Source organism: Barbus barbus, assembly GCF_936440315.1.
Source record: "Barbus barbus genome assembly, chromosome: 13".
NCBI lineage: Eukaryota > Metazoa > Chordata > Actinopteri > Cypriniformes > Cyprinidae > Barbus > Barbus barbus.
Genome location: NC_136741.1, coordinates 31,525,001 through 31,540,747, shown reverse-complemented (window position 1 = coordinate 31,540,747; position 15,747 = coordinate 31,525,001). Strand labels below are relative to the sequence as shown.

Here is a 15,747-nt window from a genome sequence, read left to right as displayed (position 1 = left end):
ACGCTCTATTTTAAGACGCGAGGAACTCTCTGAGAGCTGAAAGCAAAGGTTCAGTGTTCTGTCATCACAAACACACACTGCGTCTGACTGCTTATAATGTGTGTGTAGAGACTCTTCAGGTGTGTGTCTGCTCTGGAGACGTTGATGCTCTTCTGAGGAAAAGCTCATGGGAACAGCAGAGAGGGGCTAATCACTGACTGAAGAGCTTCATGTTTTTCACCTCTAATTGCTTTCATGTCCAATTATAACAGGCAGCTCTGCTGTATGGGAAGAGTGTGTTGTATAACTGCAGTGATAGCCCCGGGGCTACCTGTACCAATGAATATTTATAGTGACTCTAAAGGTTAAACTAAAATCTGAACATATAATTGTGTATGTGTTTGTGTCTTACAGGGGAAGCCGTATGTTTTTGACAAAGTTTTTCCCACGAATTGCACACAGGAGCAGGTGTACAACACCTGTGCTAAACAGATTGTCAAAGGTGAGTGTGTAGATAGGTATATATAATATAAATAACTGTCTATAACTGATATAAATAACTGTCAAAATATTATATAGCACACATTATTCCTTATAAATAAAGATGATTGTATTTATCTGAATATCAACATTTGTCAGATTTAGTCAGTCGAAAAAGTTTTGAGGTTAACTGATTTAATTTTGTGGAAAATAGTGATCTGTGACGTATTGTGATGAATATCAAAGTTTTTGTGTCTGTTCATTAATGAGGTAAACATTTTTAAAAGTTATAAACATTAATAAAAGTTTTTAATTTGAAGTGAAATTATAAAGTTTTAAAAAAAATTTATTTAATACTTTTTTATTTGAATACAAAATTTAATACAAAATAATGGATTATTTAATATTTCCATGAATTATATGTAAAAAAAAAATTCAAACATCTTCACTTTCATTAAAACTGAGTAAAATCATTAAATTTGCATTCATAGTGCTGTTATTATGACATGTCGTCAATTAATATATTTTACCTTTCAGATGAATCTCATTTATTGGGATTCTGCTTTGTCTGTCTTCAATTATTCAGTTATTCAACTAAATTATAAATACTAATTTGACAATATTAAATATTTAAAAACAATTTTAAATAGAATAGTTGTTTTAGAATTTTTCATTAATGACCCTTTTAATAATTATATCAGAAGACATTCTGTAAAAGGCTTCTTTTAATATTTGACATTTTGTGCTATAGCAACTAAATCAGCAAATGTTTCTATTTTATTTCCTGTAACACATTGATGATGTATCATCGTCCTGCGCAGGCTGCACTTATATCTGAATATGTTACAGTTTCAAAGTAAATCCACATTGTTTCTAAGGGCTGTTGGGGATGCAATGAAACCTCTAGCCCTTTTCCGTGTTGATTTAGTGTTTCTCTCTCCACAGATGTTCTGGGAGGTTATAACGGCACCATCTTTGCGTACGGACAGACATCATCTGGTAAAACCTACACTATGGAGGTAAAACAGTTCTCTACACTGCTCTTGGCTCATTATTAAAGAACAGTTCGCTCAGAAATGAAGATATATTCACCCTCATGTTGCTCCAAAACTCTGAAACTTTCTTTATTCTCTGCAACACAAAAGAAGACATTTAGCAGAATGTTCACAATAAAGTACAATAAAACACGATTAAAGTGTACTGACTGCTTTCTCTCTCTCTCAGGGAAAACTGCACGATCCTGACGGAAGGGGAATCATCCCGAGGATCGCTGAAGACATTTTTAACCACATTTACACCATGGACGAAAACCTCGAGTTCCACATTAAGGTGATAATAACAGCACAATATCAAGACGTTTATACTTACAGATCATTCTGTTTTCGAGTGAAGGAATGAAATGTTCTCAGATATTTCCACCTCATCAGCTGTTCTTGTTTCTCTCTCAAGGTGTCCTATTTTGAAATCTACATGGATAAAATCCGTGACCTACTTGACGGTGAGTTCAGTGTGTTTTGTCTCGAGTCGACCTATATACAGGCCTGTGTGTGATTCACATACTCCAGAGAATCATTTTAAAGCATTTCCCCCCTCAATATAATGTAAACGGGCTTTGCTGTATTTAAAATGCATTGATATTTATTTTTGTGGGTATTATTTATTATAAAAATAATAGCATTTTTATTTACTTTTACTGATCAAGAATGCATTAAATTGATCAAAAGTGACAGTAAAGACATTTATAATGTTGCAAAAGATTTCTATTTCAAATAAATGATGCTCTTTTGAACTTTCTATTCATCTGTGAATCTTGAAAAATAAAATATATCACGGTTTCTACAAAAATATGAAGCAGCACAACTGTTTTCAACATTGATAATAATCAGAAATGTTTGTTGAGCAGTAAATCAGTATATTATAATGATTTCTGAAGATCATGTGACTCTGAAGACTGGAGTAATGATGCTGAAAATACAGCTGCAGATCACAGAAATAAATTACAGTTTAAGAGATATTCAAATAGAAAACGTCTCCGGTTACGTATGTAACCATGGTTCCCCGAAGGGAACGAGACGCTGCGTCGAAAACGCTAGGGGAACACCTCCAGCGTGACCGCGCTCTGAATACATGTGTAATCTGTCCAATGGAAGGGCGAGACGTCACGGGCGGGTGACGTAATTGACCAGGAAGCATAAAAGCATGTGCGGCGGAGCCGGCATCGGCTTCTAGGAATGAAGCAAGCGCTGTCAGGGATGCCGGAAGTGTGGCCTTCGAGACGCAGCGTCTCGTTCCCTTCGGGGAGCCATGGTTACATACGTAACCTGAGACGTCCCCCTTCAGGAACTCGAGCTGCGTTGAAAACGCTAGGGGAACGAGATGCCCACGCCGCCAGACTTCCAAGTTCCTGCCCTGTGTGTATCCCTCGGGAGCACAACGAGGGCGAGAGAAAAAGGGCCACGAGTGGGTAAAGTCGGCGGGGCCTGCGTCCCAAAGGCCAACTTCTAAGAAGTGAGTCTTGATCCCTAGGAAAGGGGAGAGCAGAGGACTCGAGGCTATGGAATAGCATCCTGATCCACCACATAGCATAAGCTCTCTGGCCAGACGCCTCAGCCTCTGGAAGAAACCTGTACTAGGGGGTGTCTACCCACTGAAATGCCACCGAGAAGGGCGTGGTAGGCCGATATAGTCGCCACGTAGACCCTCAGGGTGGAGTGGGTTAACCCTGCGGAGGAACAGGCCTGCACGAACTCCAGAACTGTACTAATCGGGCAGTTAGCTGGGTCGAGCTGGCAACCTCCGCACCATGAAGTGAAGAGCTTCCACTTCAGGGCGTACAGTTTCCTCGTAGAGGGAGCTCTGGATTGGAGGATGGTCTCAGCAACCTCAGTTGAGAGACCGGAAGCTATGAGCTGTGTCCCCTCAGTGGCCACACCCACAGCTTCCACAGCTCCGGGCGAGGGTGGACGATTGTGCCCCCCGCCTGTGAGAGGAGATCTCCCCTGACGGGAATCTCCCATGGAGTGCTGTCGAGGAGAGAAATCAGGTCCGAGAACCATACTCGGCCCGGCCAGAACGGCACTACCAGTAGTAGACTGACCTTGTCCCGGCGCACTCTCGCCAGAACTCCCGGGAGCAGAGCGATAGGGGGAAAAGCGTACAGACGAAGCCTGCACCATAGCATCCAGTCCTAGAGGAGCTGGAAGAGTCAGAGAGAACCAGAGGGGACATTGAACTGACTCTATAGTCGCAAACAGGTCCACCTGTGCCTGGCCAAACACTCTCCATATCTGCTTCACCACCTTGAGGTGAAGCATCTGTTCCCCGGGCCTCGGCCCCTGTCTCGACAGAACGTCTGCTCCCACATTGAGATGCCCAGGAATGTGCACTGCTCTTAATGATAGGAGTTTGCCCTGGGACCACACAAGGATCTGGTGCGCCAGCTTGTACAAGGGTCGTGACCGCAGACCTCCCTGGTGGTTTATGTACGAGACCACCGACGTGCTGTCAGTGCGCACCAACACGTGGTGGTCTCTTAAGTCTGGTAGGAAGTGTTTGAGTGCTCGAAACACGGCCAGCATCTCCAGCCAATTGATATGCCATGTCAGATGGCGGCCACTCCACAGACCGCGGGCAGGGTGGCAAACTCATGACCGCACCCCAACCGGTGAACTCAACCCCAACCTCACTCGAGAAAAGTCCCAAGATGCTCCTATATACACATATATGTATATGTATACATATATACACACATCTAACTTCTCCTAGTTAGATGAAATACATAAATTAATTCCTCAAAATTAAATGCAGAAAGACAGCCAGACGAGTGAACACGGTCTGATATGAAAAGGATTCATAATAAGAATGAGAATGACGTAATGCACGCGGTCGCCTCGGCAACGCGCGCTGCAACAGCGAGCTCTCATTCAAAGGGGGAAGAACCGCACCGCAGGCTTCCAGCCCCGAGCGAGAGTGGGAGATCTGGGGAATGCAGGTGGAGATGGGGCGAACCCGCGATCTCACTCGCCGCCATGCCTCAGCAGTGGCGAACCGGAACCGCGAGATCTTACAGCGGGGAGAAGCATAATCAGCCCTTTATCTTTAGAGCTGACAGCGCGAATATAATGATGTCGTCATTCATAATATGCTTGTGCGAACACTGCAACTTTACAAAGCTCATCGATGTCCTACACGTCCACCTCCTCAGAAGAAGACAAGCGGAGCGTCGAGCCCTCTCTCTGGGGGAAGAAACCGCGGGGCGGGCGCTGGATCTGATGGGAGAAGAAGATAGGGACTCGCCCGTCTCCATCCCTCCACCTGATCCATGTGCGATTCCCACGAGTGCAGCCGCCGCTCCGCCTTTTTTTCTTGTTCTTCGGCAGAAGCGGGACCGGCACCGCGAGGAACGCGAGTGAAAGCTCACTCCTCAAAGAGAGCCTTCCGAGAGCAAGCAGACGCAGTGACAAACACTCACAAAGCGGGCAGTCAGCTCCCTCGAGAACTGACTCTCAAGCAGACCACACACGGACTGTGTGTATCCTCAGCAGTGATATAACGTTGCAGGGAGGAACATACAGCCTGTAATGCGATCTGCTCTCGCCCAAGTGCTTACACATATTGTGGCGCTTATTTCAAATGATTGTGCTTAGGGACAAACAACACTAAATAAGACTCACAACACAGATCGACAGACACACACACAGAGTAGCGGTTGCTGAATGACAAAAAGCTGACACCGGCTCCACCGCACGTGCTTTTATGCTTCCTGGTCGATTACGTCACCCGCCCGTGACGTCTCGCCCTTCCATTGGACAGATTACACATGTATTCAGAGCTCGGTCACGCTGGAGGTGTTCCCATAGCATTTTGACGCAGGAACAGATATTTTTATTCGTAATAATATTTAACTATTTTTACAGCATTTTTGATCAAATAAATGCAGCCTTGGTGAGCAGAAGAGACTTCTTTCAGAAACATTACCGATCCCAAACTTTTGAATGGTATTAACCCCTGCTGAGAAACAAGCTTAAGTTGTGTAAGGTTTGATGCTCCCAGCAGGTTTAGGATCAACCAGCTAAGACCTGCGACCACCTCAAGCTGCTTTATTTTCAGCATTTGAGTATTAAATAAGAGTGTTTGTGTTCACATCTATGAATACTTACACATGTGTCCATCTGTGTCATTTTGCTGCGTTCTGATTGGATGGATTGGACACTTATCTGTATTCAGCTGCGATCGCTGAGTCTCTGAACAATGTGGGAAAATACCTGTAGACAGCGAGAGAGAGAGACAGACAGACAGAGAGAGAGAGAGAGAGAGACAGACAGAGAGAGAGAGACAGACAGAGAGAGAGAGAGAGAGAGAGAGAGAGAGAGAGAGCGAGAGAGAGGAGTAATGAAAGCAGAAGAGAACAGACAGATAGAGATCGGCAGGCACTGAGGAGATGAGATGACGTCAGTTTCGCTCTATCTATATTTGATTAAAAGGAAACTGACGTTCACATATGCGCTTTCATATCTGCCGAGACTCATATGAAGTTTCTCACTAGTGTGTGTGTGTGTTAGATTACATTCAGTGCGTGTCTCAAAGGGTCGTTACATCATTGAAGTGTCATAATAAACTACGAGGACTGTCTGTGCATCACATGTGCATGTGCTTATTAAAGGGATAATTCAGGCAAAAATGAAGAGTCTGTCATTTACTCATCCTCGTGTCGCTTTTTTTTGGGGGGGGTTAAGTCTCTTTTCTTTGTTCTTTCTGCTTTTGCAGTGCATGTCCAATTCTGTCTTTTGTTCTTTGACTCTCATCCGCCTCTCTTTCTCTCTCTTTCTCTCAGTGAGTAAGACAAACCTGTCCGTGCATGAAGACAAGAACCGAGTTCCCTATGTGAAGGTGAGCTGAATCACACTGAGATCAGCAGCAATCAAACCTTCCTCAAATAAATGAGTCACTTTCAGAACTCAAAACTTCGTCCTGTCCAAAAATTCATTCCAACATTTCATGCCATGTATGATATATTGTATTATATCAAATCATATCATATATTATATTATATCATATAGTATCATAATAATGTATACATCATCATATGGCATCATATACTGTATCATATATTTTATCATATCACATCATATATCTTATTATCTCATATCATATATTGCATCATATACTATCATAATATTGTATGTTGTATATATCACATGTAGGCGCCATGCTTGAGGCATCATATTAATCATATCATATATTAAATCGTATAGTATCATAATCTTTTATCATATCCCATATCATATATCATATCATATATGGTATCATCATATATTTTATCTTATCACATCATATATCTTATTATCTAATATCATATCAAACGTAATCATCATCTATCCCATAGTATTTTATCATATCATATCAAATCATAACATATATTGTATGATATAGTGTTATAATATTATATATCTTATATAGGAGCCATGCTTGAGGCATCATATTAATCATATCATATATTAAATCATATAGTATCATATCCCATATCATATATGGTATCATCATACTGTATCATATACCGTATATAATATCAAATCATATTACAAATCATAAACATGTTATATTGGACCACATACATATGTGACCGAGTACAGCAACATAATATTTCATCACATATCTTATATGATTTGATATATGATAATATACAGCCTATGCTTAGGTGAGGGTGCAGTTGTTCTCCTCTATTGATATGATAATATACCATATATGATGCTATTTAAACCTGTAATATGAAGCAGTGACGCACATGATGGGAATCATTTCAGAATGGACGTGTTGACTGATAACAGATTCGTTTTATGAATTCATCTTGTGTCAGTTTAGCTGTGATTACTGATGAGAGATTGACAGTGAAAGAACCATGAGATCTCAGAGAGCACCTGCTATTATTAGATAAAGACTAGCCATCACATTCAGTGTGTGTGTGTGTGTGTGTGTGTGTGTGTGTGCTGTACAGGGCTGTACTGAACGTTTCGTCTCCAGTCCTGAAGAAGTGATGGATGTTATTGATGAAGGCAAAGCCAACCGCCATGTCGCTGTTACAAGTGAGTTTCTCTAAGACACACTAACAGAAAAGCACAGAAGCATTGCTATAACTCAAACAGCAGGTTATGGGTTTGAATCCCAGCGAATGCATAAACTGATCACATGCACACCTTCAATGCAATGCAAGTCACTTCAGATAAAAACGTCTGCCAAATGCATGAATGCAATATAAAGTTAGGAATCAAATGATCTGACTGCTGTGCTGTCGTGTGTCAGATATGAATGAGCACAGCTCCAGGAGCCACAGCATATTCCTCATCAACATCAAGCAGGAGCACGTGGAGACCGAGCAGAAGCTCTGCGGGAAACTTTACCTGGTGGATCTGGCCGGGAGCGAGAAGGTGCTTTAAGACTCTGACATCCTTCAGCTTCACGAGTGTGTCCACCTGTAGGAAAGAACAATCACTAATGAGATCTCATTCATGGCTCAAACATGTCAATAACTGTGTTTTCATGCTCGTATTTTAATGCGAGTTTTGGGGTATTGCACAAAAAGTCGCTGGATGGAAATGCCAAGATGTGCATAAAAACATATGCACCTGAAAAGTAGGCATGCACATAAACTTCAATGTAAAAACATTTACTGAATAAATTACTTGATATGCATCAAAAAACTCACATGACTTTGACTAACCAGTGGACCGATCTCATCACACACAGTCTCAAATGTTGTTTTATTAATTTTGTATTGCCTGAATCAAAGTCTGTCACCAAAATCATTTGATATAATTAACTGTCTCACAAGAGTGAGTCCCGAACATCAGGCATCCGAACACAAGATAACATGACAGAGATTGCTATTGCATTTCACCTGCACGTTCTGAGACACAAATAATTTATTATGTAGGAAAAGAAAAGTCACAGTGGCTTTATTATTTTACACATTGCACCAGTTTCTCAGAAACTGATGATTTTGTTCTTTTGAACACATTGGATGGGATTTATTCGCAAATGTTTTATGCAATATTCCAATATTTTCGCATATATGAGATTAGCAAATTCGGATGGAAACATGGCTAATGAAATTCACGTTGTGCACAGTATGCATACTGTAAAAATATTAAGAGTAGTATGCTAGTGTAATGTTCCAGATTCAGCCACGGTATGCACTGGAATACTAGCATACTGTGCAGAATGTACTACATACTAGTTAACATTCCATGCATACTGAAAATTTGCATATTTGCACAATATGTATATTGCAAAAATAGTATGAGTGGTATTCTAGTGTAATATTATGGATTCAGCCACTGTTTACACTGGAATACTAGCATAATGCATACTGCACAAAATATGCTGCATAATTATTTTTAATATTCCATGCATACAAAAAATTTTCTGCAAAAATTGTATAAATGGTATGGTATCATGCTATTCCAGATTCAGCCACTGTATGCACTGGAATACTAGCATAATGCATACTGCAGCTAGTGTACCGCAAACTTCTTAGTACTCTATGCATACAAAGAAAATCACATATTGTGCATGGTATGCATACTACAAAAATAGTATGAGTAGTATTCTAGTGTTATATTGTGGATTCAGCCACTGTATACAGTACACTTTAATACTAGCATACTGCATTGTGCATACTGCACAAAATGCATATTGTACTACACATAATGTGCACAGTATGCATATTACAAAAATAGTATAAGTAGTATGGCTATTCCAGATTCAGCCACTGTATGCACTGGAATACCAGCATAATGCATATTGCATATAGTGTACTGCAAACATTTTAGTACTACATGCATACAGACAATTCACATTGTGTACAGTATGCATGCTGCACAAACAGTACAGGTAGTATGCTAGTGCAATATTCTGAAATTAGCTACACTTTACACTGGAATTTACACAGTTTATGTGAACATCAGCAAAACCATGAATCTGTGTGTGTTGGTCAGGTGAGTAAGACAGGTGCAGAAGGAGCCGTCCTGGATGAAGCCAAGAACATCAACAAGTCTCTGTCTGCACTCGGGAACGTCATATCAGCTCTGGCTGAAGGAACCGTGAGTCACAGCTGCATGTAACTACTACAAACATAACATGCATGAAATTATTGCTTAACCCATTTAATAACCACTGTTGGGAAGGATACTTTGGGAATGTAATAGGTTACAGATTACAAGTTACCCAATTTAAAATGCAATAAGTAGTGTAACTCCTTCAATTACTTTATTAAAGAAATGTAACTGGCAACATTTGATTACTTTTTGATTACTTTTCAAAATTTCTAATGTTTTCAACTGTTAATCATTTTGAAACATTTAAAGCAGGCCGGGTTAACCTTACAGTAGTTCTCAACACTGATTACTGACAGACTTTCAAAATCCTTCATCACTTGAATTAAGATTATAATCATTTAGTTTAAAGCACAGCCACCACAAAATCAGACTTTAGCACCTCTATTTACTTTGAGATTATTCTGAGGTTAAATATAGATTTAAAATCATAAAAAAATTTTTTTAAATCAAATCTATGCATATCTATCACAGTTATATTTATTTTGGGTTACACTTTATTTTAAGGTGTCCTTCTTACAGTGTAATTATACATTTAAGTACGGAGTCATATTAATTAACTACATGTATACTATATGGTTAGGGTTATGATTAGGGTTTGGTTTAGGGTTACTTGCATGTATTTATGCATAATTAATTGTTATTATAATAGTAAAAACATGTAATGTGTAACAAGGACACCTTAAAATAAAGTGTTACCTTATTTTACAATTACTTAATTTAGTTACATGCAACTAGTTTCTCTCCAACACTGTTAATAACTCTGTGCTGTGTGTGAGCAGAAGACGCACGTGCCGTATCGAGACAGTAAGATGACGCGGATCCTGCAGGACTCTCTGGGAGGAAACTGCAGAACCACCATGTTCATCTGCTGCTCTCCTTCAGCCTTCAACGACGCCGAGACCAAATCCACCCTGATGTTCGGACAACGGTAACACACAGACACGCAAACACACACACACACACACACACACACACACACACACACACACACACACACACACACAAACACACACACACACACACACACACACACACCCACACACTTAGACACACACACACACACACACACACACCCACACACACACACACACACATGAATGTATAGAATGTATAGTTTACTAGTGAATAAAAAAAGATGTGTAAGTGTTCAATAATTCAATGTTGTATTTAAAAATACAGTTATTTATATTTTAATATATTATGCACTATTTTTTTAGTTTGCATCGCAACGTCATTTAACAACAAATTGACCTTCCTTTAGCAACTTCCCCTGAAAAATAGTAGGCAACACTGACACACACACACACACACACACACATCCATCACTCACTCACACACACACTCTCTGTGTCTCAGAGCAAAGACCATCAAGAACACGGCGTCTGTGAACCTGGAGCTGACGGCAGAGCAGTGGAAGAGGAAATATGAGAAAGAGAAGGAGAAGAACAAGAACCTGAAAGAGAACATCCAGAGACTGGAGGCGGAGCTTAACCACTGGCGTAACAGTGAGGAAATATGCATTATTTCTCTCTTTCTGACACAAAAAACACTCAAAGGTTTCTTCAGAAGTTCAGTCACTACAGCTACTCTTTACTCATGAAAAAACACCATGAGTGTTTTGGACATGCTCCATGATAATACTATGATTTATCACACATATGTGACCCTGGAGCACAAAACCAGTCATAAGGGTCAGTTTTTTGAAATTGAGATTTATACATCATCTGAATCTGTATAAATAAGCTTTCCATTGATGTATGGTTTGTTATGATAGGACAATATTTGTCTGAGATACAACTATTAGAAAATCTGGAATCTGAGGGAGCAAAAAAGTCTAAATATTGAGAAAATCTCCTTTAAAGTTGTTCAAATGAAGTTCTTAGCAATGCATATTACTAATCAAAAATGAAGTTGAGATATATTTACAGTAGGAAATTTACTAAATATCTTCATGGAACATGATCTTTACTTATCTTTTACATTTATTATGGGAATACCATGGGTTTTCAGAAATGCAACATGAGAAAATAATAATTTTTAATAAATGTATTTTATTGGTGTTTACAATGGAAATACCATGTTTTTAGACCACTTACTAAAAAAATACCATGGTACTACCACATTAGAAGTAACTGATGCAAGAGTTGCTAAAGTAAAACTAGTAAAACCAAGGTAATTCAATAAAATGAGAATGATTACACCGTTTAAAGGAAATCCCAGAATAAAGTCTTCTGATTTTACTATAGTAAATGTGGTAAATGAGTGTGTGATTGTGCTGCAGGTGAGTCTGTCACGCCGCTGGATCTTATGGCTGTGATTCCTGTCGAATCTGATGTCAGTGAAGACGCAGCTTTAGACAATCAGAGCAGCGGTGTGTGTGAGCGAATCCCAGAGGAACACAAGCTCAAATATGAGGAAGAGATCCGCAAACTCTACAAACAGCTCGACGACAAGGTATGAGGGAGCGCCCCCACACACACACACACACACACACACACTCACACACACACACACACACACACACACACACAGAAAGATAGGAGTAAACAACGCATGGAAAAATGGACTTTCTGATTGATTGTTTTCTCTCTGACAGGACGATGAGATTAATCTACAGTGTCAGCTGGTGGAAAAACTGAAGGAGCAAATGCTGGATCAAGAAGAGGTAAAACACTTGCTGAAATCATATTTGCATACTACCACAACTATATACATGGCAAAAATAATATGAGTAGTATGGTAGTGAAATACTCGACATTATGCCACTGTATAGACTGGAAAAGAAGCATTTTGCACATTGCAAACTGTGCAAAATGCATTGCATATTTTTTTAGTACTCCATGCATACAGACAATTCACATATTGTGCACACAATGTATACTGCAAAATCAGTATGAATAGTATGGTAGTGTAATATTCCAGATTCAGCTACTAGAATAATAGCATACTACAGTACTCATTATATACTGTGAAGAATGGACTGCATACTTTTTTAGGATTCCATGTATACAGAAAATGTACATACAGTGTACGGCAGGCATACTACAAAAACAGAGTAGTATGGCAGTATAATATTCCGGATTCAGACACTGTATACATTGGAATACTAGCATACTTCACATTGCATACTGCATACTTTTGAGAATGTACAGAGAATGTACTTCATACTCTTTTTAGTACTCCATGTATGCAGAAAATTGACATATTGTGCACAGAATGCATACTGCAAAAATAGTACAAGCAGTATGGTAGTATGCTCTTCTGGATTCAGCTACTGTATGCACTGGAATACTAGCATACTGCATATTGCATACTGCTCAGAATGTACTGCATACTTTTTTTAGTTTTCCATGCATACAGAAAATTCACATACTGTGCACAGTATATTGCAAAAATAGTATGAGTAGTATGCTAGTATAATATTCCAGATTTAGCTATTAATGAAATAGCATACTACATATCACATATTGTGCAGAATGTACTGCATACAGAAAACTTACATATTGTGAACAGTATGCATGCTTAAAAATAGTAGTATGCTAGTGTAATGTTCTGGATTCAGTAACTGTATACACTGGAATACTAGCATATTGCTCATTGCGCAGAATGTAATGCATACTTTTTTAATACTCCATGCATACGGAACATTTACATATTATGCGCAGTATGCATACTGGAAAAAATAAGTATGAGTAGTATGCTAGTAAATTTTAGAGTCAGTAACTGTATACAATGGAATACATTGCACAGAATGTAATCCATACTTTTTATATATTTCATGCATACGGACAATTCAGATATTGTGTGTAGTATGCATACTGCAAAAAAATAAGTATGAGTAGTATGCTAGTGTAATATTCCAGATTCAGCTACTGGAATAATATCATACTACATATTGCATACTGTGCAGAATGTACTGCATACAGAAAACTGACATATTGTGCACAGTATGCATACTGCAAAAACGGTATGAGTAGTATGCTAGTGTAATGTTCCGGATTCAGTAACTGTATACACTGTAATACTAGCATATTGCTCATTGTGCAGAATGTAATGCATACTTTTTAAATATTCCATGCATATGGAAAATTTACATATTGAGCACAGTATGCATACTTCAAAAAATAAGTATGAGTAGTATGCTAGTGTAATATTCCAGATTCAGCTACTGGAATAATATCATACTACATATTGCATACTGTGCAGAATGTACTGCATACAGAAAACTCACATATTGTGCACAGTATGCATACTACAAAAATAGTATGAGTAGTGTGCTAGTGTAATATTCCCAAAATGCCCACTACATGAAGATAAAACTGCATAGTGGATGAATTAAGTCTTGTTGTGTAAAGTAGGTCAGGGAAACTGCATGCTCAGTGTGTGTGTGTGTGTGTGTGTGTGTGTGTGTGTGTTTAGCTGCTAGCGTCGTCGCGTGGAGATGGTGAGCGTGTGCAGTGCGAGTTGAGTCGTCTTCAAGTGAACAGCGACAGCGCGAAGGCCGAGGTGAAGGAGGTTCTGCAGGCGCTGGAGGAGCTCGCTCTGAACTACGACCAGAAGAGTCAGGAGGCCGAGGACACGAGGATCCACAACAGACGCCTCATCGAGGAGCTGTCGCATAAAACCGTACGCAAACTAGCCCTTCAAAAAAATACCTTAATACAGCACATGCTGTTTGGTTTGAGGAGCCACATGTTCTGCTTTGATCTCATGAGCTTTTTCTTCATAATTACCTACATATTCCACAGAGCTGAATATTCTCTTGTCTTTTACTCATTCATTCCTGCCTGTTTCTCAAATTTAAGCTACCATTCAAAACTCTTAAATTAATACTTTTATTCATTAAGGACTCATTAAATTGATCAAAAGTGACAGTGAAGACATTTATGTTACAAGTTTTCAATTTCAAATAAATGCTGTTCTTTTGAACTTTCTATTCATCTGTGAATCCTGAAAAATAAAATATATCACAGTTTCCACCAAAATATTGTGCAGCACAACTGTTTTCATCATTGATAATAATCAGAAATGTTTGTTGAGCAGTAAATCAGTATATTATTATGATTTCTGAAGATCATGTGACACTGAAGACTGGAGTAATGATGCTGAAAATACAGCTGCGCATCACAGAAATATTATATTTTAACATATATTCACATAGAAATAGCTTTTTTTTCACAAATTTTTATTGTAGTTACTGTATTTTTTATCAAATAATTGCAACCTTGGTGAGCAGAAGAGGCTTAAAAACGTACTTATTCCAAGAATAAGGGGTATAAAATGTTGTTTCCCCAGATCTATAGTACAAATAATATAATTTATTACACAAGTTTTATTATTACTGTCTTTAGTGCTTTGCAAGCTGGTCATAATATTCATTGAGCAGTAAAGGAAGACCTATAATGATATAAACACCAGCAGTAATGTTAGCTGGAACTGCCTTCCTTCAGCTGCTCATGAAATCATCAGTGATCCATTCATTTAAGTCTGTTTCCATGCAGTGAATAATGTATAATCACGCTGCTGATTTGAGCTCTAATTCTGTCTTCTCTCAGTCGGATCTGATGTGTTTGGAGGCAGAGTTTTCCCGGCTACAGGAAGTGAGCGGCCAGCAGAGGAAGCGCATCACTGAGGTGTTAAACACTCTGATGAAGGATCTCAACGACTTCAGCTTCATTCTGGGAAACGGAGACCTCAGACTGGTGAGCGAGTGTGTGAACGAGTGTGTGATGTCTGAAGAAACGCTTCTCCACTGACATGATCTGGAACTGGAATATTAGAAGAGTTTGTGTTCTTGTCATTTATCTGATTTGCCTTTTCTCTCTCATTTAAATTCATTGCAATTATGCACATTTGTATTGCCAAAGTTGGGCTAAAAAATAGGCCTAAAGAAAATTGACATTACTGGAAATGACGTAAATACATATAATTGACAAATAAAATAAAAGCAATAGAAAATCTAAGATAATAATAGAAATAAGTGATAATAAATATAAGATACAGAACAGTGTAGATATTAACAATCAGGAAATGAAACAAATAGAAATCAATATTCATCCCAAAATGAATATTCTGTCATTATTTATTATAAATGTACTATTATAGTTTTTAATATTTTGAATTAAATTCTAATTAACGTTTTAGTAATTTTGTTGTGTTTTTGTTATTCTTACTT

The 15,747-nt window shown here is 38.8% G+C and overlaps 1 protein-coding gene across 1 annotated transcript in view; it reads left to right on the top strand.

Moving 5' to 3' along the window:
* Window positions 1-15,747, top strand: part of kif5ab (kinesin family member 5A, b) — a gene marked incomplete at both ends in the record, with an annotated part of 36,344 nt that overhangs the window by 10,647 nt on the left and 9,950 nt on the right. Inside the window, 14 exons of the mRNA XM_079432843.1 lie at window positions 394-481; window positions 1,405-1,478; window positions 1,684-1,788; window positions 1,909-1,957; window positions 6,293-6,348; window positions 7,454-7,541; window positions 7,759-7,883; window positions 9,453-9,557; window positions 10,352-10,500; window positions 10,929-11,077; window positions 11,854-12,026; window positions 12,169-12,237; window positions 13,992-14,198; window positions 15,128-15,274. Of these exons, the coding sequence (XP_079288969.1) occupies window positions 394-481; window positions 1,405-1,478; window positions 1,684-1,788; window positions 1,909-1,957; window positions 6,293-6,348; window positions 7,454-7,541; window positions 7,759-7,883; window positions 9,453-9,557; window positions 10,352-10,500; window positions 10,929-11,077; window positions 11,854-12,026; window positions 12,169-12,237; window positions 13,992-14,198; window positions 15,128-15,274 (1,584 nt within the window). The remainder of the gene's footprint in view (window positions 1-393; window positions 482-1,404; window positions 1,479-1,683; window positions 1,789-1,908; window positions 1,958-6,292; window positions 6,349-7,453; window positions 7,542-7,758; window positions 7,884-9,452; window positions 9,558-10,351; window positions 10,501-10,928; window positions 11,078-11,853; window positions 12,027-12,168; window positions 12,238-13,991; window positions 14,199-15,127; window positions 15,275-15,747) is intronic.